This window comes from Lepisma saccharinum, chromosome 26 (assembly GCF_977018435.1).
Source record: "Lepisma saccharinum chromosome 26, izLepSacc3.1, whole genome shotgun sequence".
NCBI classification, from domain to species: Eukaryota; Metazoa; Arthropoda; class Insecta; order Zygentoma; family Lepismatidae; genus Lepisma; species Lepisma saccharinum.
The window spans coordinates 22,932,575-22,958,246 of record NC_139254.1 but is presented as its reverse complement, the minus strand read 5'-3'; the positions used below and the strand labels follow the sequence as shown (position 1 = coordinate 22,958,246).

The 25,672-nt window shown below is 37.4% G+C and overlaps 1 protein-coding gene across 1 annotated transcript; it reads right to left on the bottom strand.

Moving 5' to 3' along the window:
* Positions 1 to 41: 41 nt before the first annotated feature.
* LOC145979824 (store-operated calcium entry regulator STIMATE-like) lies at positions 42 to 25,672 on the bottom strand. The gene is made up of 6 exons (XM_083112850.1): positions 25,497 to 25,672; positions 18,097 to 18,340; positions 14,180 to 14,324; positions 12,190 to 12,311; positions 7,569 to 7,765; positions 42 to 2,366 (listed from the first exon to the last, which is right to left on the bottom strand). Exons 2-6 carry the CDS (start codon positions 18,245 to 18,247, stop codon positions 2,148 to 2,150), a joined length of 834 nt encoding a protein of 277 aa, XP_082968976.1. The 5' UTR covers positions 18,248 to 18,340; positions 25,497 to 25,672; the 3' UTR covers positions 42 to 2,147.

Genomic DNA, 25,672 nt, shown 5'->3' with positions numbered 1-25,672 from the left:
TATATATATATATATATAAAACATGAAAGAAGTTTGCACCAACTACATGCTATTCATAGATATATTGATAAATTATCAGTAATATTACCAATACACTGATACATTGGATCAGCTAATACTGACAGTGTGCCGATTAATCTGTCTCATACCTAATATTTAAGACATTATTTGGTACAAAACTAGGTTATATGAATTATACCTCTGTAAAGAAAACAGCAGAATTTTGCACCAAGGTCCAGACTATTTATAGGAAGTTTATAGAAAATTATCAGAAACTTTACTGATGAACTCACATACCCACATTGGCTGAAACCAATAGAGAAATAAGTAATTTGCCTACGCTTATTATTTATTAAAATACGTTGATCTGTATGACACACTCCATTGTGATTAAAATTGTATAGGTCAGACTTGTACATCTACACTGAGTATGACATAAACTTACAGTTAAGGGGTAAAATGTACATACTGTTATTATGAAATTGCATGGTCTTTTGCAATTGAAAGTTGTGGCAATTCTGCATGTTCAATTGCAAGCAAATGTTCATTTGGGTTTTTTGAGTTCTTTCAAGTCCACTTTATGCACAGATAGGCTAATCTGGACTGGACCTACAGTTTAAACTAAGATCCAAACAACTATGGGCCTCAACATGGTATCAAACCCAGGACACTTTGATTAAAAGGCAACGGCATTATCACTACACCAACAGGGTGGATGTGGGGGATTGAACTGAAATGTATGGTGTTAGGGAGTTGATGCTTCATCAATACCGCAGTAAGCTATGGATGGAACAGTAGCCCTCTTATTAACAGAAGAGCACATGGCTATACTTACATGATGTTTAAATACAAGACACCCAACTACTACTGGAGAAATCTAAAATTATTGATCTCTTCAACAGAGACCTTGCCAAAAAAAAAATCCATCCTAAATGAGGTCATTGTTACTGTGTACAGAAAGGCACATAACAATCTAGCATACACTTGCATCTATATATATAAAAACGGATGTATGTGTGTGTATATATGTAATCAGCTAGTTTCATATAAATGGAATATAATACCACAAACAACAATCAAGTAGATCACCATGGCTATGTAATCAAGGATTCCTGGATTTGATACATGAGGGGAAGCGGGGAAGCACAGAGATCAATGTATTGCATTTCGAAATTTGTCCTTCTGGGTTCAAAACCCAAGGATCACGTCACTCAGTAGATGAAGCTGTGGACAAGCAAGCAACGACAATGCACCTTGCGGGGGGCCACAAAGCTATTGCAGCAATTGCAAGTGACAAATATAAACAAAATATGAGTCAACTTTAATTTTAAAATGTCTGTGTATATGTTCACACACACTTAAAATATGCACTCGTACAAACACCTACTGCCTGCCTTAATGTCATGGAAAAAATATATACACAATACAAACCAGTGTAGGCCTACTTGACTTCTTTTTGTACAATTTTTAAATAATAATACAGTTCTATGTACATCAGCAACTACCAGTTCCATAATAACTGTGGGTGAAGAGATAGTTTTAAACAATTGCATAAAATACTGCTGGGGAAAATCAGGCACCCAAAAACTTTCCAAGATAGTGATTACATATACAGCTTGTGTTTATTTTAGAAGCTATCACAATTACCTTAATAATACTACTAAAAAAAACAACTTTCCTGCAGAATACATCTATTGCTACTGCATTCATATGCTCTAAATGGGAAAAAGATTCCTCAAACATATTCTCAACAATACGTATGATCGCAAAGGCCAATCGTAGTTACGCTCTTCAAATGTTTAGAAACTTTTGCTTTGCAAGACAATACTGAATCAACTTAAGTTATTGTCTTAACCGTTTTCAAATATACATATGAATATCTACACATATAAAGTTTTAATTATAGTTTAAATTTTAATTTGGTTAACAAGGAGAAATATTTTGTCAACACAATTCATATCACAGAGCATATGTTATAGTCAATAGCACTAAACACTAAATCAATATTCCCTATCAAAATAATTGCTACAATAAAGAAAAGTAAGAATGATATTCTCCGCTCACCAATCCTGTGTGATTGTCAAAACAAGCTCATTATCACAATGTATGAGTTGAACGTACTTGAAATTAATTGTACTCCTTTGGTATTATGTGATCATGACTCCAACGACTGTCCGTTGCTGAAGATTCTCGTTTGTACCCAAGAGCTCCTCATCAGCAGACAGAAGAACATCAGATTCTGAATCATCCTTTTTATCTTTTTTCTTGTAGCGAATCTTCACCCTATGTATCAGTCCATTTTCACGGCCGTATGATTTTCGGCTTCTATGCATCAGGAAATTATCCGTCACCCAAAATATCAGAGCCTAAAGAAAAAATATATGTTACTTAAAAAGGAAATTTCAAGCTATTATATGTCATATGCTGTAAATACAGTGTTCCCAGATATACAGGGTGATCTGTTTGAGATGCCAGAAAAATAAACTGTTATACAAGAGGTTAAGGCTTGGCTGGATCTTTGGTTACTGCCAGGGCAGATTTTCTCGCATTTTCTCTCCATTCAAAAAATCGCAGTGATATTCTAAAATCTGAAAAATTACATTTTGCAATTACATAAGTCTATTAAACTATTGACAATATCTAGATAACAGCAAAAGCAGACCACATGAAAATTCATGTCAGTGCTCTAGAAGGAATTCTATACTGATGAAATTTTTGAGATTTTGAAATATCATAACAGTTTTTCAAAAGGAGAGGAAACTGTGAAAAAATCTGTCCTGCCAGTGGCCAAACGTCCAGCTGAGCCTTAATGTACGTATCTCTGAGCAGTTTGTTGTAATATAAGCAGAAAGGATGTAAGTTCCGAGTGAGTGGGGGTTTCCCAGACATCAGCCAAGTTGCGGCACTGGTGTGCATGTCATCATCATCCTTTGTCATTTCCTGCCTCTGACTGGGTTGGCATAGAAGTCAAGCTACTACATTTTTTCCTGGTCTTCCACCACTCCTCTTTTTCCACGGAGTTCCAATTTTGTCCTCTTCTCCTAACACTCTCTGCTATCTGCTCTTTCCACTGACATCTTGGTCTCCCCCTTGGCCTTATTCCCAAGCCTTGTGCATTGTAAGCTCTTACTGGTAGTATTTCTGCATCCATCTCTTCATATGTCTCAACCATCTCATCTGTGCCTGATCTATTTCCTTATTCTATCCCTTCTAGTCTTCCCCAATATACTCCTTAAAAATTTCATCTCCACTGCCTGCATCTTTCTTTTGTCTCTCTCTTTCATTGTCCAAGTCTCTGCTCCGTACGTAATTATTGGCACATAGTATGTGTTTAGGGCCTGGATTTATAAGCACAATCAAACAGTAAAATTAGGAAGCTAATAAGCACAAAAATTGAAAAAAATAAGAACCAAAATAAGCATAAACAAATACAGGAAAATCTGAAAAACATTTCTTTATTAGATCTCTTACCTTATTCAAAGCTGTTACAGTATGTAAGGAAGGTCATCCTGAGATTTTCCTGTGTGAAGCTCCTGTGTCTGTCAGCGAAGAATGATTTGTACAGTGAAAATGTTCTTTCCACGTAGCATGACACCACAGGCGCATGTGAAAAACACCACAGTTCTTCTTCGGTGAATTCCTCTTCAATGTCTATTTCTTCACCAGAAATATTTTTATAAATTTGACACAATGTTTTGTAACCGGGAGTTTTCAGTAATACCTGACTGAGCTTGTCGGACACAATTTTAGTTTCTGAAGACAATGTTACTGAAATTTCATCAATAAGAGAAAGCAAATGTTGCAATGTATTATTTCGAGCTTTCAACTGTGTTACATCATCAGGTAATTTGGAAAAATGATTTTGGATGTAGTACTGTATCTTTTCTTGGGTGCTGTTTCTCCCATGCGGCTATTTAGAAGCATTGATCTCGTCACCCCAATGCCGTCGTGTGATTGAAATAGGATTGAAATATGACAGATTCAGGTAAAATATGCTATTTTAAACCAAAATCATAAAATAAGCAAGCATAACTGTTTCCTGCAGAAATAAGCATTTATAAGCACTACCATTAGAAGTCTGGAAAAGAATATGCATTTTGCTTACAAATCCAGCCTCTATATATTACCTTCTTGCATTTCATAGGTACATCCCTGTTCCATATTAATCTTCGAATGCTTTGATATAGTCCACCACCGATTTGTCCTCTTCTGTTTACCTCCTCATCTATTCTTTCACTTCTCTCAATTATGCTTCATAGATATTTGAAGCTCTTCACTACCCTCAACTCTTCCGTGCCCATCTTTATCCTTGGTTCATTTCTGGCTCTGTTTCTTGTTGTTATTAGCACCTCACTCTTTCCTGCACTGAATTTCATTCCTGCTCTTCTGATTTCCTCATTCCAACTATCAAGCTGTCTCTGTACTACTTCTTCCCTGTTCCCCCATATTACTAAGTCATCAGTGAACAACAGGGCTTTCATCTCTTCCTCTCCTATCTTCTTCCCCACCTCTTCGTTAATTGCATCCATTGTGATCCATTATGAAGAGCAGTGGGGAAAGAGCACTTCCCTCCATTAGTTATACTGAACCACTCTGTTCTTCCCACTGGTGTCTTCACACAGCTCTGGTTGTCCTTGCATGTGCTCTGCACTTCACACACTATCTCTTCCTTGACTCCTTTCTCTCTTAGATCCTCCCAAATGTTTCTTCTGTCCATGCTATCATATGTCTCTTCTATATCTAGGAATGCCATAATCAAATCATTTCCATACTCGTGTGCATGTAACACTTGAAAATTTCACATACCATACGGCACACTGTGTATGTTGTTGCAGCGTGGCCAACATCTTTGTCTACCATGCAAGCGCCACGTGGTTAAAGTCTGTAAACCTCCACTCACGCGAAACTTACATTCTAACTGCTTATACAGGGTTTTCGTAAATGATTGTCGGGGCTACAAACAAGCACTGTATTTTACGTAATAAAGATAGATACATACAATTTTTTGCAAAATGTTAGAAAACACACCAAGTTTTTATGACAAAGTCACAAATGTTCCATGTGCTCGCCTCGCGATATCCTGCAGATATCTAAGTGATAGCCCATTTCCTGCCAACACTCGGGATAGCATATCACGTGTAACACTGTTGATGGAATTCGTTATGCATGTTTTCAGTTCCTCAATGGTAGTGGGTAATGGAAAACGGTATCTTTTACGTATCCCCAGAGAAAAAAAAAGCAAGGAGAAAGGTCAGGGGAACGAGGTGGCCATGATAAAAGGTTTTCATCCTCATCACTCCCGTGCCCAATCCAACGTTGTGGTAATTTTCTGTTGAGCAATGATCGCACTTCACAGTGAAAATGAGGTGGGGCTCCATCCAATTGCATGATGAAGGTGTTAGAATCTTCTTCCACTTGAGGAAATAGCCACTCATTCAACATATCCAGGAATGTCAATCCCGTAACCGTTTTCTCCATGAAGAAGAATGGACTGTGCACCTTTTCTCGTGACACAGCACAAAAAACATTCACTTTAGGCGAGTCCCGAACCAACTCGACAAACTGATGACAATTTTCCGTTCCCCATATGAGCACATTGTGTGTGTTTACTTTTCCGTTTAGGTGGAATGTCGCTTCGTCAGTGGAAACGAAATTCTCGATGAAATTGTCATCGTCAGCCATGAGATTTTGCATATTGCTGACGAACGTTTCCCGTACACGACTGTCGTTACGTGTTGGCTTTTGATGCAGACTTAGGCAGCATGGTTTCATGTTTAGCCGTTTTCGTAGAACACTCCATAATGTTGTCTTCGGAATGTTTAGTTCGTTGGATCCAGCAGGAATCGATTTCTTTGAGCTCCGTAGATAGGTTTCACGAACTCGCTCCACATCATGTTCCGACACTGATGGTCGACCACTGGTTTTGCCTTTGCAAGTGCAACCTTTTTCTTTGAACTGTGCATACCACCTTCTAATCGAATTGTCTGACGGTGCACCTTTCTGATATCGGGCACAAAAATGTCGTTGCACAACTGTAACGGACCTCGTTGCATGATATTCAAGGACACAGAACGCCTTCTCACTAGTAATATCCGCCATTTTGGAAAACTGCCGCCTGGCGGAAGAATCGGGAAACCGAGGTCTATGAAACAAATACGGAACAAAACTTGTTGAGTTTCTCAACAATATCGTGCATTTGTGTTCACCATGTCATTCACTCAGATCGATTACAACAATGAGGAAACCCCGATAATCATTTACGAAAACCTGGTATTACAACAAAACTGCTCAGAGATAAGTACATTAACCTTCTGCATATAATGGATTACTTTCCTGATATCTTAAACAGATCACACTGTATATACCATTTCATATTTTATGTGTAGTTCTCATTTAGCACTTAAAATATGTCAGCTTGGTGGCTAAGGATAAATTGTTGCATTTCGATCTTACCAGTGCAGCTGCCAAGTTCAATCACCAGCCTGTGAATGGAAGTTCATTGTCATCAATTTCATCCAATCATCACACATCATTGAAATTACCCAAAATTGGCAGAAAAGTGGTGCAAAAAACATACACAAAAATACGTTCGAAACATTTAATGCAGTGTATGCAGCGCTCATAGCTTAATTCAAGTACGATATTATGATGATGCTCGGAATCTGTCATTACAGTATGCATGAATTGCCATTTGCAGTAGACTGTGCTTCAGTTGTTTGTTGTTGCTCTGTGCAGTGTGGTGGATTTCTTTCAACACAACTTTCCACAGAAAATCATTTCCCATTATGATGACACCTCGTGGTCAGCTCAGTCCCCAGATTTGTCTCTTTGGACTTCTTATGGAGTTTTCTTAAGCAAGAGTATTCCAAACACATCCTGCTATGATCTTGAAACTGAAGAATTGCATCAGACATGCCCTTACCAGTATCGCAACAAACATGTCAGAACAAGTAATGGGCAGTCCCTGATAACATTACCTTGCAAATGGCATTCAATACAACAGGACAACAAAGAGGCCATTGTTAGTTGACAGAAAAAGGTGTAGGTAAAAATATTTGTTTCCTAAACAATGCATATGCTTTGATATTGCCATAGCCAAGAATTACGTACTTCATGTACCACCAATAAATTTTTATCACATGTGTTACATTACAGTTTCATGCAGTAAAAATCTTTACCCTCCAGTGTGCACATTCATTGTCCTGTTACCAAGAACTGGACAGCACACTGTGTGCATTGACAAAGGAGATAAAGTCCAAAGTAATTTATCTTATCCCATTGTATCTCATCCTATTTCAAACATATGGTGATTGTTTCTGTGGTAGAGTGGCTTCAACAGCATTAGAAACAAATATTAGTACATTACTGCACAGCAAGCTCTTCTGACCAACTTCTTCGGTGATTTCTTCATGAGAGGGTATGTGAAAGACATTCTTTGGAATTTCCTATGCTGTGAAACCATAACATTTATACAATTGTCCTACCGATTGACAGACATCATGACCGTACAGGGTAACAAGTACTGAAAATTCACTATTTTTAAATGAACACTCTGTGTATGTACTTACATTTACGAAGAACGGAATAATAAGCATGACGACTATCAGTTCTACTTTTGGGTTTGTAAGTGGTGACAGTATGAAGTCCCTGACATCATCCCAAAAGTCCAGTTGGATGAGAAGCATTATTAGGATCTTTGAAAAGATCATTAATATGACATACAGGCAACACTGGGCAAGCCAGGCATTCACTGATGGAGGTTTACCTGAGAACATAACAAAGAACATGTTATAGTTATTTCAGCACAAGATTTTCCACTTTAAAAGTTCAAACATAAAGTTACATGTTGCTTAGAAATGTATTTTTTTCAACTATTTGGTCTAGGAATTAATTTGTGCGCCTGGATAAGAGATGGCGTAACGAGCGTATCATCCCACAGTTCCGTGTATCCACACATGCGTTGAAAACTCCTGTCAGCGTGCATCGTTCGTAGTATAGGGCAGTTGATTGACTAGTCAACAACAGCATTTTGTAGTCAACTGAACATGGCGCAGTTCGTGCCAGATAAAGTGTTTTTGCGGGGTGTTCTGCTTCATTACTTTAACATGCAGAAAAGTGCTACCGAAAGTCATCGTATTTTGGTGGAAGTGTATGGTGACCATGCGCTAGCTGAGCGAACGTATTTTGGTGGAAGTGTATGGTGACCATGCGCTAGCTGAGCGAACGTGTCAGAAGTGGTTTGCATGGTTTAGAAGTGGTGATTTCGGCCTGGAAGACCAAGAGCGACCTGGACAGCCAAAAAAATTTGAAGACGAAGAATTGAGAGCATTGCTCGATCAGGATTCGTGTCAAACACAGGAAGAACTTGCAGAAGCATTAGGCGTTGATCAAACAACTGTTTCCAAACGCCTCAAAGCCATGGGAATGATTCAAAAGATGTCACATTGGGTTCCACATGAATTGAAAGACACAGACGTTGAAAGACGAAAAACCATTTGCAAATTGCTGCTTCAAAGACAGAAAAGAAAGGGGTTTTTGCATCGCATTGTTACTGGCGATGAGAAGTGGATCCATTACGAGAACCCGAAACGAAAAAAGGCCTGGCTGAAGTCAGGTGAACCAGGTCCATCACAACCGAAACGAGATATTCACTGTGCAAAGGTTATGCTGTGCATATGGTGGGATATGAAAGGTGTGGTGTACTATGAGCTGCTGCAACCGGGTGAAACTATTAATGGAGAACGTTATAGACGACAATTAATGCGTTTGAAGCAAGCTGTGGCCAGGAAACGACCTGAATGGGAGAACAGACATGATAAACTTATTTTTCAACATGATAACGCTCGCCCACATGTCGCAAAACCGGTCAAAACCTATTTAGAAAATGTCAAATGGGAAGTTTTATCCCACCTGCCGTATTCACCAGACGTTGCTCCTTCGGACTACTACTTGTTCGATTGCATGAATAACGATTTGATTGGACAGCGGTTTACTTCTTCAGAAGATATCGAAAAATGGGTCTCTGACTGGATTGCTTCAAAGGATGAGGACTTCTTTCGCCACGGAATCCGTAACTTGCCTGACAGATGGGAGAAAGTGGTGGCTCGCGATGGACAATATTTTTCTTAAGGTATTTATGTATTTTGTGTTTGAACTACAGCTTCAATGTGTGCGTAACAACCGCACGAATTAATTCCTAGACCAAATACATCATAAAATTTACTACTTGAATAATGTAAAACTTGCTTAAGTTCAATATTAGTCGTAACTAAAGGTTAAATGTAAATAACAGCTTCTTTGTTAAATAACAATACCATGTACTTAGGCAAGAATTTTTCCCTTTGACCGACACAAGAAAAGCAAATTTAACCCTCTCTGGAAATAGTTAAGGAAGCAAGTTCTTTATACCTTGACAGGGCAAAAATATGACCAAAACTGGTTAATCATTATGCACTTGAATGAATAACTATCTTAAACCATCACTCAGCAGGTCCTAATTCTCTACACAGCACACATTATAAGCTGACTCTACACTTTCAATGTGACCATCGGCCACATCTGGTGCACTTTCATGTTAGAAATGGGGGTTCCTCAATGCTCATAATTAGAGCCCGGAAGTTTGGCAAAATGCCTCTTTTTATCTACTGCATATATTGATAAAATTTTTCCGGATATACGTTTTCTATGTTGTTTCGAATGTTTTAGAAGCCTTTTCATTTTGCCTATTTGGGACCCCACTGCCTATTTTTAATTATAATGCCTTTTTCAATGAAATTGGACCATTTTTTTTAAAAAAAAGTGTGTGTATAAATTATTTTTCTCCCAAAAAACGTTGTTGGCATTTATTTTTCTTCCGTTTATTATGTGAATAATTTTCGCTTTATTTAAGTAATATTGAACTCACGCATGTTTCAACATTGCTGAAGGAGAAAAGTGTGAGAGAAAAGTATTTCATGCTCAGTTAGGATATTGCCTTTCGGTTAACATTTCCTTGTGCATGATTGACTGCTGAAAACCTGTTGCAGAACATCTGCACAATTACGTTATCACGTCCAACGTCCGTGTCAGGAGGTTATGGACAAGAAACAGCACCAATGCCCAAGGGCCTTTGCATGCATTCCAAAATCATGTTCTCTATCTTTAGTTTAGTTCTACACTTTGGAGGGAAAGGATCGTGTAGTTGTCATCATTCCAAAATTTAGTGTGCAATTAAGTAGTCAGTTACATGGTTACGTGCGTGAATTTGGTGAAAATTAAAATGCTCTTCCCAATGTAGATTTTAACATTTTGCCAGAAATTTAGATACAAGTAAGCGACTTCCAAATGTGCCTTTTTTCCGGTTTATTTTGCCTTTTTTTTTCATTTTTAGTGCCTATTTTCCACATTATAAATGCCTTTTTGCCTGCCTATTTTAACGAAAATAAATGCCTGAACTTCCGGGCTCTACTCATAATGACTTTGGAAAAGTCAGCATGCAGTAGTGAAGGAAAGGAAACAAATGTGTATGTTCTTTGAAAGTTTATGTGTGTTTATGTGTTCTAATATTGTACAAATATTCAAAATATTATTGTTTATTTCTTAATAATAAACTGTGTAAGTACTGTCCATTTCACAGTAGTTAGTTAGATGTTTTATCTAAACAAATTCAATAGGCCCATATTTGAAATATGGAAATGCAGTTTTCGGGGTGCAAATACCCTTTCTTTAAGTTCCCTAGTAACCAGGCACGTATCTAGAAATATGTCCAAACCAAGTATCTCAGGAATAATAATAATTAATGTTTATATTAAAATAATTATATTAAATCTAATTAATACTAATTACAATACATGATTGATTGATTGATTGATTTAGTTTATTTGACTTCGTGTTTTGTGCCTCTTGGCTAATTTGCGAAGATGGGGATGAGTGATGAAATTGATGAAGGGACATTCACAAACAACCAAGCCCGAGCGGGATTTGAACCCGGGACCCTTGGCGTCGCAGCGTGATGTGCTAACCACTCGACCACAGTGTCCGGCTAAGTACAATACATAATTAATATAATATTATTATTATTACATGATTAGGTAAAAAGACTGTAGCTATAAAAATAGAGATATAACAGCGCATATTCATTACGAAATTTATGTCAAATAGATGAATAATTGAATATTTATCGAATAACAAAAATTATGTCACAAGTAGTTAGAGGAAAGTAAGTTTCTGATTAAAAAAGTTCAGAGGAAATTAATAACCATCGATTATGCAACAAATGCTAATATTTTCATTACTTAATTTTAGTACTTGGTCAGTCTTTCGGGGGGTCCGGACCCCTGGACTCCTCCTAAATACGTCCTTCCTGTCCCTCAAAACCCTTCCGTGGTGGCGATTAGGGGGGCAGTTGCCCCCCTACTTTTTGGCACTTTTGACCCCGCACTATGCTAAAACTTATCTACGAGGGAAAGAAAACTGTCTTCCCCCCCCCCCCCCACACGTTTTTGCACCTTGTCCCCCTAGTTTTGGAACTCAATCGCCCCACAATCCAGTAAGTTCAGAGGAAATTGTACAATGGCTAAACGAATATATTTTTCATTATTTAATTTTAGTACTCGATAAATCTTTCGGGGAGGTGGAGTTCCGGACCTTCTGGACCCCCCCTAAATATGTCCTAGCTAGTAACAACTGTTTCCCTGGCCAATAACAAACATGAAATAATTGTCACATCTAAACATTTTATTAGAACAGCCACGATGTAGATATTTTCGTTTTGAGTACCTATTCAGTCTTGTTTGAAGCACACTTGTTTTCAAAGTAGGGATTGCTTCATCTATGGGAAAACATACCATATATTTTTTTTTATTTTTAGGGATGTAAAAAATAAGAGCAGTTTCACCCTTAAAAAAGAGGTCAGTGAGTGATCTTTGAATTTTCTCGGTGTTTCCAGACAATTTCACAGGGGGAGTCTTAAACCGAGCATTTTTTGCCTATGGGGCTTCCTTCACAAACACATATGTCAGTGAGTTAGTTAATAGTGGTATTGGTGCTTTATATATATATATATAAAGCACCAATACCACTATTAACTAATAATAAATAATAAAATAATAATAATAATATATATATATATATATATATATATATATATATATATATATATATATATATATATATATATATTGGATAAGAAGACCATATTTATTTACTCACCATATTCTCCAAAGTTTATTGCATCCCATCCTTTCACTCTAGCCAGATACTGTGACACTCGTATACCAATAAAAACAAGAAGTAGACCAAATGAAGAATCTAACAAGAAACTAGTTATGTACCTGAAATAAAAAATATATATTAAGAATGTGACAAATCACATCTAATAAATAAAATGTCTACTTAAACCCAGCAATAATCTTACAAATCTGTAATCATTTTACACACATAGTGTAATGAAATGATACTACACAAATGATGACAATGAAAGTCTCCATTGTAACTTGCTAAAAATACAAAATTAAAGTCTGCAGATGTGCATGTCTTGCAAAGACTGGCATGCTAGTGTGTCCGTCTTCATATGTAGCATTATGCTTGTATGTAGTTTTATGTACGTCATGTATGCTTTGCTCAGCAAATGTAATAATTATTTTCTTGTAGTTTACGGTTATTACAAGCATAAGAAAACAGTTTTTCGTTGTGACGTTTCAGGAGAACACAATGTTATAACAGTATCTTTAGTCAAAATAAAAATAAATGTCTGATGAAGGGAGCATGTGTTCTCCTGAAACGTCACAACGAAAAACTGTTTTCTTCTGCTTGTAATAACCGTAAACTACAAGAAAATAATTCTACAATGCAAGCAATGTGTTCATACAAGAAAAACAAATGTAATAATTTCTAGCCAAAGAACAAATATGCAATTCCTATTATTTTCATTAGAAATTCACATAATAACAATTTAAGTTACAATATACAGCAGCAACAGTACAAACAGAAATTAGTCTTGCATCCTACAATGGTGCAATATCCTTATCTACAATTCTTATTTAAAAGTTTGAAAAAAAGTGGTGTAAAAAGCCCTGGAGAGAGGCTAAAAGTGTGAGGTTGCAAAGGGACCTGCACAAGACAAACACAACACATTAAAAAGTAAGAATAAACTAGAAATTTTCTCGAAGACAGTAGAAGATACCAGCTCTTCGAAAGAAAGAAAAAAAGGTTTCTTAAAACAACACTATTGTCACTTCCCAACAAGGATGATAAGCACTTCGGAAGATAAGAAGTCAGCCTGAAAAAGGTAAAATCGGCATATTCAATAAGTAGAGAACTTTTTTTGTTAAATAAAAAAGAAAAATTTCGGTACAAAAAAAAAGAGTCAATTTCAGGTTCAATAGCGGTAAATAAAATAAAATTTCACTGTTATAGCGGTGAAAAAGCGGTATATAAAATGACATTTTGGTTTTAAAAACGTGAATATAATTCTAAATTTGATTTAAAAAATGCACTTACTACACAAAATAAACATAGCCCTTCTAAGAGCACATTTATGTTGTTACCGTAATATTAAGTTTATTCCTGTATAAAGGGATTCATGTTTGCTTCTCAAATATTTACAACAGAATTAATCAATTTTCCGTGAATTGCATAACTCACAGGATAATTTTGACTTCAGAAAGTGTCACATCGGTAAATAAACTCTAAATTTCGTGTTTGAGAGTGTATTTCAAATTATTTCGTGACGAAACAGGGTAGTAAAATGCACTTCACACCTTTCAGAAACATGAAAAATTAACATTACAATGTGTTATTTCAAATTTTGTGTTTTCGTCAAAAATGAAATATGCACGCCTCTATCAATGAGACTATGCCAAATACTTAAAAAATTTCAGCCCTTGCAGCAAGTAACGATGGTTGTGTTCAATACAGCCGACTGAGAACGCTTCTTGACAGGAGGGGTAGGACAAGGAGTGCAATGCACATATGGTGGGCACATCCCACTCATCCAGCTACGCTTTAAGAAGGCAGCAATGAAACACATTCTGCAGCTAGCTACCTGACAAAAGGTGGACGAGAACGTCGCCATTTGCATCGGCAGACTTGGTGGCAGCATCGACTGCTTAGTTTCAATTACAGGAATAGTTGCATGTAAGCAGAAATATTTTTTCTACGGTTATGTGACCTACATGAAATCGACAAACATTTCACTTACCAGGTGCAGGGATCACCATGAAACTGTCCTGCAAGAAAGACATTGGCTAGGTGGACAACTAAGGCCCCCATTCCTTGCTTCGAGGTATCGTAAAACCATATCAACCACGGACGGCGCTCTAACCGAGGCTCACAAAATCGCTTTACTGAAAAACAGGAAGAAAACACATGGTCAGAACTCGTAACTTCACTCCTATAATAATATTATATACCTAACTAGGATGACCATATCTTTCGGTAATGAAACTGGGACACTTCGGTTGATACATTGCTTCAGCTGCAAAACCAAACCTAGCACACAGGTATCGGTATGCCTAAAATCTTTAATATTAAAAAAGGAAACTACCGTATTTGCCGGCGCATAAGATGCACTCTTTTCCTTTAAAAATAGATAAGAAAAACAGGGTGCATCTTGTATGCCAATACTCAGTATTTGATTACCTGTACCTTCAATTCCAATTTACGTGAGGTTTCAAGTGACTTATCTCTGGAGATGAATACGTGCGTTTTGACACAGAAGATTAAAATGTATTCTTTCCTAGTTAGATTATGTTATTTATTGGAAGTAGACCTATATATTACTTTATATTTGAAATAGTGTAAATTAATTTAAAATATTCAGTGATAAAGCTTTTTCCTCAAAAATGTGTAGAAAAAGGGTAAAATATGCCAGCAAATACGGTATATTATGAAAAAAACAACAAATGAAGCAATAGAGTTTAGAAATGTTATAAACAATTATAATTTATATAGTGGGAGTAAACTATCATAGCTTAGTACTGCATCATTCTTGCACAATGTTAAATACAACAGAAGTATTCTACAATAATAAATTATCTATGAAGCACTTTGACCAAATAATTTGTAATATTGATCAGACGATGATAATGATAAAATCAAATTACTCAGAAAGTATTATGCACAGATATAACAACTCATAACCAGTGCTCGAAAAATCCCGGTCACCTGGTTGCCATGGTGACTGTGATGTTTTGCTGTAATATTGCCATTCTTCTTCCTTAAAAAAAAAAAAGATTCTAGGTTCAAATTGCAGTACACTGTAAGGTATCAATGAAGTTTTAAATATGGTGTTGCTCAGTTTCTTATAGTATGCACAATTAATAGTAGGTGGCAACACTTGAAGGTCAAGACTGTAATTCTATTAATACATCATGGGTTGACCTGACCGAGAATGTTATTCTGTGTTATTATTATTAAAGTGGAAGTATGCAAATATGAAGTTCAGTGCAAATGTGAAGTTCTTTGTGTTTTGTTTCCGTGCTTTAGAAAAAAAAAACATTTGTAAATCTTAGTGGTGGGTGAATTTATTATGAAACATGCAGCACTAGCATCTAACATTTATTTATTTGTATTTTTTTTCTAGTTCTTTCGAAAAAGAAAGACTCAAGTTCAAGCACTTCGTCAGAACCATGTGGGGCAGTGGCTGCACTATTGGAGGAGTCTAATAATATTTCTGTTATGACAGAAGGAAGAATGGTGCAATGAACTAAAGTGGCTTAAATTTGATCCCAGTGTTGGTGTTCCAAGATGTGAAGCATGTGCTTCATTTCCTGCCATATCAGACGGAAATTCAAAAGTCATGAAAATGTTTACTGGTCCATTCAAGTTGTAAACTTTTTTTAAAAAACATAAAAAATCAGTTCCCCATAAAAAAAATGTGCTGCTGCAAACAGGGCTGTAACTTTGCCAGAATCAGTCTCTTTGGCAGCATGTGTGAAGAAGATGGACGAAAAGATGTTTGCACACCTCAAACGTGTTTTCACTGTAGCCTATGTACAATAATAATAACAATAATATAATACAAAAATAAGTCTTTCTCTGATTTTGAAGGCTTGCTAACATTTACAGACAAGCTAGGTGTTGAAATGGAATGTGAATATGAAAATGACATGATGTGTCTCATATTGCTCGAATACTTATAAAAGAATTACTCAGCAAATCGCAAGAACAAAAGTATGTATGTTGGATGCATTGACAGATAAATTCTCTATGTGCTGTGAATATATCAGTGTGACTCCATTTATGCCCAACAAAAAAAATATGATAATTTGGACATATTTCTACAGTTAATACATCAGTGGATAGCCTCTCAACGCAACAGTTAGTTTGTACCTTTTAATTGCAATTAAAAGCTCCAAAAAATGTGTATGATGTAGATTATTTGTATTATCATTACCCACTGATTTTTAACTGGCACCTGATTTTCAGAGCTGGTGCAGGCTCTGCTGAAGATTTTTCGAGCACTGGTCATAACTCATAATAATAATAATAATAAAAGAGAGAGAGAGAAACTGCAGTTAAAGCAGTATGATTGGACTGGTCAATTCATATTGTTAAACTGCATCTTATCTTATTTCCAGCTTTGAAATCAAGGTTTGAAGCAACAGACATGTGTTCTTTTACAATAGAATGGAACAAGTATTTTTTTTTAAAACATAGTATCTACAGAAGGTCAGTCCACGTTTATGGAAACGATTTTGTGACACCTGCCCTAGGGCGTAAAGATATGATTCCACCAGCGGTTGAGCTCGATATGACGACCCTGACTATAGGCAATAGCCTGACACCGAAGTTTCCATTGGAGGCGGCTTTCGTTCAGAGAAGTCTGATCAAGTTTGGACCACTCCTCCTGGCACACTTTCCACAAGCTATTCAATGTGTGTGGGTGAAGTAAGGAAATCGCTCACTTCAAACACCCAAAGGCACAAAAGTCCATTGGTGCAGCATCGGGAGACTTGACAGGGATGTCAGAATATGGGATAGCATGGATCCCGGTGTACACACTTGGCGGGCCATGTATGCCTCAGTTGTTTGAGCTGTATGGCTGGATGCTTTGTCTTCATGAATGAAGACCTTCGACACCTCAGCACCATATAAAGATAGAATATCCTGCCAGTATAATGGATCCAGAACGTGCTGTTGATACAATGCTGCGTTAATTTTCACATTGTGTGCAACTCGATGCACCGGAAGTTTCCCATTGTGGCAAAAACCGGCAACCACCATGAAGCCACGGGGAAAACTTTCGCGGCACGTGCGCACCCAATTTGCCCGTTCCTTGGCATCCTTTGGATGAGAGTAAATGGCTCTGACCCGCTTGGAGTTTGACAAATAGATCCAGGCCTCGTCTAAGGTGACCACATATTTCCATTTGTCACCCACTAAATACCATTTATAGAGCTGTTTGCAATGGACCCTGCATTCACGGACATGTTTGTCTGTGAGTGTGTGAACACGTGCCTTATGCTTCACTTTAAGCCATAAATCGTTGTTGATTATCCTCTGCACAGTTGTTTTGGATCTTCCAACACTCCTGGCAATGGCTCTTCGTGTCGGCGGATTCTCCTTTGTGACCATCTTCTGCACTTGTCGAACCACATCCATTGTACGTTTGGGACAGGGGTATTGTTTTCTTGCCACTGTGCACACACCTGCTTCCTCTGGCTGCGCATTTTTGTTGCATTTGATTGCATTACCAATACCCTTCTTGGAAATGGTGAAACCCTTCGATGAACACCGAACACCGTTTCAAAATTTCACTGTAGCTGTATACTATGTCGGAAAGAGCTGTGATGTACCCCTCTCAGAATGGGGTCACTTTTGCAGGCATTTTCCATTTGGCAAACTTCACTGTCTGCTAACATCTTCTCCACACACCTAGTTTCTGATTGCTCTGCTTCGCTTGTTCCCCATGCGATTACAGCACCCTTGGCACGGACGTTCAACATCGTTTCCATAAACGTGGACCAACTTTCTGTATAAAACAAAAGGGTTATCCAATGTAAACAAACACTAAGGAAAACTGTTATCGCATGCTGTAACATTCTACCTAAATCAAACTATCCTAATTTAAAAGATGGATATGTAAATGTAATATGAATATAAAATGAAACTCACATATAAGGCAGGTGAATGCTAGACATGCTAAAACTCCTTGAATAAACCACCCAAATGTGTCTGTTAGTGCATCTTTGCTGCAGTGACCTGGTCCATTATTCATGACAGTTACTTCGAAGTTTGCTTGTTGTATAACAGATATGTTATTCATTTAGATGCTTACACTGGGCCTCAAAAGTCAATAATATTGCCCTGTTTCAATGCATTGTACAACATCGCTGGGCAATATTACAATAAGTCGTTTCTGGAACAGAAAGTAATTAATTTAATATCTCATAACAATAACAGTACTGAACAAAAGATTAGATTCAAGCACAAAAATTATAACTGACAAGTAAATAACAATAATTTCAATAAAATTTATTAATACTGTTGTGTACGACTCAAGATACACTATATTGCCAATAATGGTCAGATACCTGTAGGAATGGGGTCATCTGAAGCTTGTCTGTTGTCAGTATAGGTTAGGTATGCCATTCGCCTCCATCACATCAACATTTCGAGGAAAACACTGCACCAGGTTGAATTAAATGTCAGCCAGTAGTCGTTCCACTTCCTCTTGCACAATGGCGAACAGTTTGATGGTGGTGTTTGGGCAGTTTGGGCTAGATCGCTAATTCATCCCACAGACATTCAATGGGCAGAGATCAGGGCTCTGAGGTGGCCAGTTGAGTTCATTCACTCCCATGATGACACAGACACGCAATGTCCTTGAATGCCCACGACAATGAAGGGTCATTGTGTATATTCAGCTGAATTTAACACCCATAGCTTTCCCAAGACACAACAACTTAGCGGCAGGACACTTGGCATCTTAGCACACTGTACTAACCACATTACCTGCTTGGCTTTGCAATATGGAACCCCTTCCCACCGAAATATACAACTCCACATCTAAACCGAGTGACCAGGTAATTGTGCACAATTGTAGGTTACAACATTGGAATTTTGCTTGCAACTGTCCCCAAATCACAATATGTATTGTCTTCTTAAAGCCAGAGTTCATATGCAACACTTTTTCTTTCACGCGCTTCTCTCACTATACTAATCCAGGGCTCGAAAAATCCCGGTCGCCATGGCGACTAAAAATTTCAGCCTGGCAACTGTGATCTTTTGCTGTAATATGCATAAAATTTTGATGATTCTAAGTTCAAATTGCAGTAGAGCGTAAGTTAGCAAATGATTTTTTTTCTTTTATCACTGTTGTGAACATTCCACAGAGTCTGTAACAATTTCTTACCCTTTGTCCCACAAAACCCCATTTCCTGCTTTCTCAAATAATTTAGCGATGTTTTGAATACTGTGATGCTCAGCATCACATACAGTGTGTTTCAAAAGTCGTACAACCCAAACTTTGGAAATGTATATCATGAAAACCGTAAGAGATATTTGCACTGGGTTTTCTGCATTATAAAGCCTCATCCATTGAGATATTTTTCAATGCTTAAAATTCAGTTCACTCCGTACAGAAAATTATATTAATTAAAAATTGACTGAAAGCACCATTCAAATTTTTCCAGAAATGAACTTCTGAGTAAGAAAAATATGTAAGAAATGGTCGAAGGCTCTCTCTCTCATAATTCGACACTTGATGACTGATGCCATGTCAGTCTGTCATTTGCGACAAATATTGGTCATGTACAACATTTGATGAATTTTTGACTGGCGATGTTATGGGTTGAGTGAAAAGTGCCATTTTTGGGACATATCTCCGCATATGGCAACACTATCAGGTAGAAATATTGTCAACCGTCGCATGCAACATGTGTCTAAGTAATGGCTATACATTTACGCGAAAAATCGTAAATCAAGATTTTGTGCCGAAATAGGACTCTTGAGAGAATCCTAGCCTGCCCCTGGTTACATTGAATTCTCTTCGCTCACTTTCGCCTCTACTGTGCCTGTTTTTTTTTAAATTGATTCAGCATGGCATATTCATTGGAGCAGTGCGTGTGCATTATTGAAGAGTATTTTACTACTCATTCTTACACTCAAGTGCAAGAGGTTTTCCAATAAAAATGCCCTGATTCTGGTGTACTTCACAAAGCAACTGTTTTACAACTAGTCAAACACCAACAAGTGATCCCACAAATTGTTTTAGAGTTGGTATTTATTGTTGAAAATCAGTTCTCAGATGTTTTCAGCAAATTAACAATCTTTTTTAAAATAATGTAATTGCTTTTATTTAGATAAATGCTAACATAAATTTATGAACCCAGTGATAGCCTACAGGATTAGTTTAGTGCAGAAAAACCGGTGTAAATATCTCTTACGATTTTCATGATATATATTTTCAAAGTTTGGATTGTGCGACTTTTGAAACATACTGTAGTATGCACAATTGCTACCTCGTGCCTAGCTCTGAAGAAAATTTTTCGAGCACTGTACTAATCTCTTGGCCTCTAACAGTCATAAATATGGATGTATTTTTGTGGGCAAGAGAACGTGCATTCATATTGTTGTTGGTTTGGTTTATTTTACTTCACTTTTCTGCCACATTTGGTTATTGCGAAAATGAGGATGTGTGATGATCAGTGGCGTATACTGGGTTAAGAACCTGGGCTATCGCACCATATCATAGTGTTCGAATGGACAAAAATTTGCTGGTGGTGATGTTTTTGTTTTTTTAACTCATTTGGGGTGGCGGGTTGAAGTGATGTGACTGTGATTAAAAAAATATACCTCATAAATAAAACATGGAAATATACACTGTCAGTAAGGAAAAGATTTCAAGAATTTCATTCTTATTTGCTTAAATTAGAGGCCCATATTGTGAAATATTATGTAGGCCTATATATACGAGAATAAAAATAAAATTTCAACCTACCTATTTTCACGATTTTAAGTTCGGGTACTCCATATTGGCGCAGTAATAACGTCGTTACCTTGAAACTAAGGGGTCCCGGGTTCGATGCATGGTGGTTTAGATACCACTTTAACTGTACGTCCGATCCTCATTAGCTTATCTGTTCATAAAGTGGGCATACAAGAAAAATCCACAACGATTTGGAGCTTACTGTCATTTGTAAGCCGAAAAGACAGCTTGTTAATTATGTCCCTCATTTCAGTTCACTACACAACACACAGCACATATCATTCACAAAAATACAATCCACTCACTACTGTATTGACACGCTGCCTCTAAATAAATTCCACGCACCAAGACCACTCGACGCGATCTAGACAAGAACTGAAATTACATGGTGGGAAAAATTAGTTTGGAACATTGAAGGGAGCAGTGTCAAGCTTACATGTCACCCCCATGGAGTTGCACGCCAGCTGGGCCAGCCGTATCGCAAATTCAAAGAAAGCAGGCAATGTTTCCAACTTCCAAGAAATCAGGTTTTATTGAAATGAACAATTTTATGCACATTTTCTGATAGATATTTTTTCTGTATTTTATTCACTGAGTCTGGGCTTCGCAGATAACCTAGGTAGCCCCGAATATACGCCTCTGGTGATGATATGATGAAATTGATGAAGGGACCTCATATGAACAATCCAGGCCAGGATTCGAACCCGTGATGAGCGTGTATTCTTGTTCCTATGTGTTGTGCTCTGCAGTGAATAATGAAATAATTTGGAATGAAAATGTATCTCAGAACTCAAAAAGCCAAATGAATATTATTGAAGAAACTACAAAAAAGTGTGTTTTGTTACCTGTTTCGTTTCTGTGCATTAGGTGGACTTAAGACACGAAATCAACCAATCATTGGGGGACTTATCACAGTGTGCTACGACACCAGGACTTCCGGGTTCGAACCCACACCTGGGCATGGGTGTTCTTTGTGTTTGTCCCTTCATTGCTTTTATCATATCATCTGTGACAAATGTGACAAAAAAGCAACGCTAAGTAACAAAAATGAAATGAAATCATTGCTTGATTTGGTTTATTTTAGAGTACAACACACATGTCTTTGCCGTTGCGTAGATACCAATTTTCGTTTCGTCTCCCTCTCTCTTAGCATCACGTGTTCTACCCTGCTCGCCAACCTTCGCTATTGTTGCCATATTGTCATTCCATTCCTGGACACACTCGCGCAAACATCATTGAAAACAATTGAATAGCGCTCCGGCTCGCGGTTCACACCGTTCGGCAGGGAAGGTAATGTGGCAATATGGCACGGCGTAGTGGTTGCTTCTTTTATGCAGTGCATGTTCATTGGCTAGCTAGTAAATAGTGTTGCCAACTGTAATAATGAAGCACTATTTCTGTCACGGAAGGGGAAAGGCAGGTAAACTGATGGTGAGTTTTGTTGGATTGGAAGCACCATATTTTTATTTTATACTAAGTATTTGACCGGTTTGACGTTGTGTGCGAGTGCTTCTGAACTGTAGACAATTTACCGAACCCATAACTGTGTTCAATGTTATCTACTGATTATAATCAGGGCTAGGATTTATAGGTAAATACGCCCGACCCTGTGGCCGAGTGGTTAGCACATCGCGCTGTGACGCGAAGGGTCCCGGGTTCGAATCCCGGTCGGGTATGGTTGTTTATGAATGTCCATTTTCATCCATTTCATCACTCATCCCCATCTTCGCAAATTAGCCAAGAGGCACAAAACGCGAAGTAAAATAAACTAAATCAATCAATCAATCAATTATAGGTAAATACATACTTTTAGTTTGACGAAATATCGCTGAAATTTTGTGATATCTTTGCGAATAGTAATGTTTGTAGTGATTTAAGGTACATTTTATTGTCAATATTTTTCCATATTTCTAACTTTAATAAATACTTACTTTTACATATTTCAGGAAAATATACTTAATTTTACATATTTCAACAGGTTTAATTCACAAATTGTTCATATTTCATAATTGTGGAATTGTTCAAAATAAATAAATTATGTGGCTATAACAGCATTTCAACTCTTGGCTCCGGCACGTGTTCTTGTAGAAATTGCATAGAGGAGGCTGTCATTTTTTATGCTTAATGCGATGCATATTCTTTTCTGTGTTAAAATTGCCATGCTTTGATGGGTGACCAAGTTCATAGCAGGGCCGGCGGAAGGGGAGGGCGAACCGTGCCACCGCCCAGAGCAGCAAAATTTGAAGAGAAGAAAAAAATAAGCCTATTGAAAACTGTGGTCGAGCAAGATATTCTTTTGCGCTTAATAGTATTGAAATAGCATAAGAAGTCTCATTATTTATTTAATATTTTGATGTTTTACTTAGGAACATATTGATTTTCAATTTCCCGTTGCTGCATAACGGGAGGGGGGGGTCGAAATGGAGCGGCATCTGCCGCCACCGCCCAGGGAGGCAAAATGACTAGCGCTGGCCCTGGTTCATAGCAAAAGAAAAATCCACGCAGCTTATCGTCTAGTGGCAGAATATGTACTTGTTATTGTTGTGGAAGCTGGCATCGTTTGTAAATGTACAACAAAGGCAACCGACTGTCGCCGATCACAGAGAGGAAATAATACTGCTTGAGGAGGAGTGTTGTGGTCCAATTGTCGCGGTTTAACACGTTGGCATGCTATTATCTGCCATTGCAGTTCCATACCAGTGTATACGGTTTTTGGGAGTGAACAGTTAGAACGCCACCAGTGCATTAATCCAATGAAAAATAATATTATTTTTTTTATTTTTTTTTTAAATCACTCAAATAAGGAATCGTATGAAGAAGTCTTCTTTGCAGCATTTTTGGTAATTTTACATGTGTTAGTTCATATTTTGCAAATTTTTAGTCCATATGTATGTAGCTACATACAAAGCCACTTATTAGTACATATTAATCCTAGTCCTGGTATAATGCATGACGTTTAAAACTCGACGTTAGATAGACCTGAATTCTCTAATTTTCTTGTTGTACGTAACAGCTGTGCATCGGCGAACTGCAGCGATTTTTCTATCTGCTCCATTAGCAACACTGCTTCTTGAGTTGTGTCGCGCATCGCACGGCAGAAATATCTGTGCTGGACTCTACTTCATTTTTCTGCCACTTTTGGCTAATCGCGAAGATGATACAATAAAATTGATGAAGGGACACACACAAAGAATACCCATGACCGAGCTGAGATTCGAACCCAGGATCTCTGGCTTAGTAGTCAAATCAAATGTTCTTTCTTTTCGAATGGGGGTGGGGGTTATGGGCACTTTTTTTAGTACTAATTCATCGTTTTGCAATCTTTTCCTGTCTTTGACGTTCTTTTTTTTGGAATACTGGATCCTAAAGGGGGGAGGGGTATGACCCACACCAACTCCCCTTTGAGCACGCCGCTGATTGCTATCCCAAGTGTCGACGTCACCACACGTCACTGCACTTAACACATGCGTACTATATTAACCATTTAACTACAATCACCATAGTAACCAATAAGAAGTCAAAAGAACATCAACATTCAATAAAGTTTGCATAACAGAATTCTCTATTTGATCCTTTCAGAATATGCACAACAGAAATCAACAAGGTGTATGTTTTTGAATTAAAGAACTGTTGAATGCTGCACCAACCTACCTTTGTGTTGACAAAATCAGTAGGACACCTCCAATGTCCGCTTTCTCCAGAGCTCAAGTTGTCGCATGAGGGTTATAGTATAGTTCGGACATATTTGATAATTACACGAATATTTTCAGAGTAATGTAATGCTTGTTACACAATTACCGTAGTTAGGGTTCCTTTTTACGATATTAATTAATGGAGTGACTATCTTCACCATGTGGTGAAGCCAGCTTTTGAGCTATTTTCTGCATGTGCATGATCTACAATCTGGCCTGACCTGCTACATGGATATGTGTTGTTGACATGTATGAAACTTAGTAGATGTGCATGAAAATAGTCGCAGCCATTAATTAAAATCAATTATACCGTTAATTGTAGACATTTATTCGGCTTTATTGGTGCCTTACTATGTTATACTGTATATTCAAGCTACGTACAAAATTAGAAGCTACTCATTTGGTACAAAAATTACCTGCGGATGGATAAAAATGTCTAAAATTTTGATAGAAAGCGTAATTCGTTTCACTACTCTGTATTTATCTAATACATATTTTCTATTTTTATCGATAAAATATACAAATGAAACTTCACTCAATACTTTAGGTGGGTGTGGTATTTTGTTAAGATCAAACTACTGAGTACAGAATGTTACAGGCCCGAATATTATCAGCGTCCATGACCCTGACAATTTGAAGAAGATATTAAGTGGGTCAGTGACATTACTTGCCGATAATTTTCACTCAGAACATATTTACCTTTCGAATTAAAAATCGAACACTTCATGCAGGAATAATAATTTTGGATTAGCTTAAAATGTAACACAAATATTAAGTCGATCTAATAGCAAATAAAGTACGAAAATAAAGGAGAAAACAAGATGCTACTCTGCCGAGAAAGCAGTGAAATAACCCACATCAACATTTCCTTCCGTGATCCCAGCAGTACATACCTTATGTCACAAGCAGTTGAAAACGATACAACGATTATTTTGCATTATCGCGTGTTACAGAAACATCATATGCTTCGCTGTCTTCTACAATAATATCACTGACAAATATTTCAGAAACGTTAATGGAACTCTGAGTATAAACATTACACAGACAAACAAGACAGACTAGCATTCAT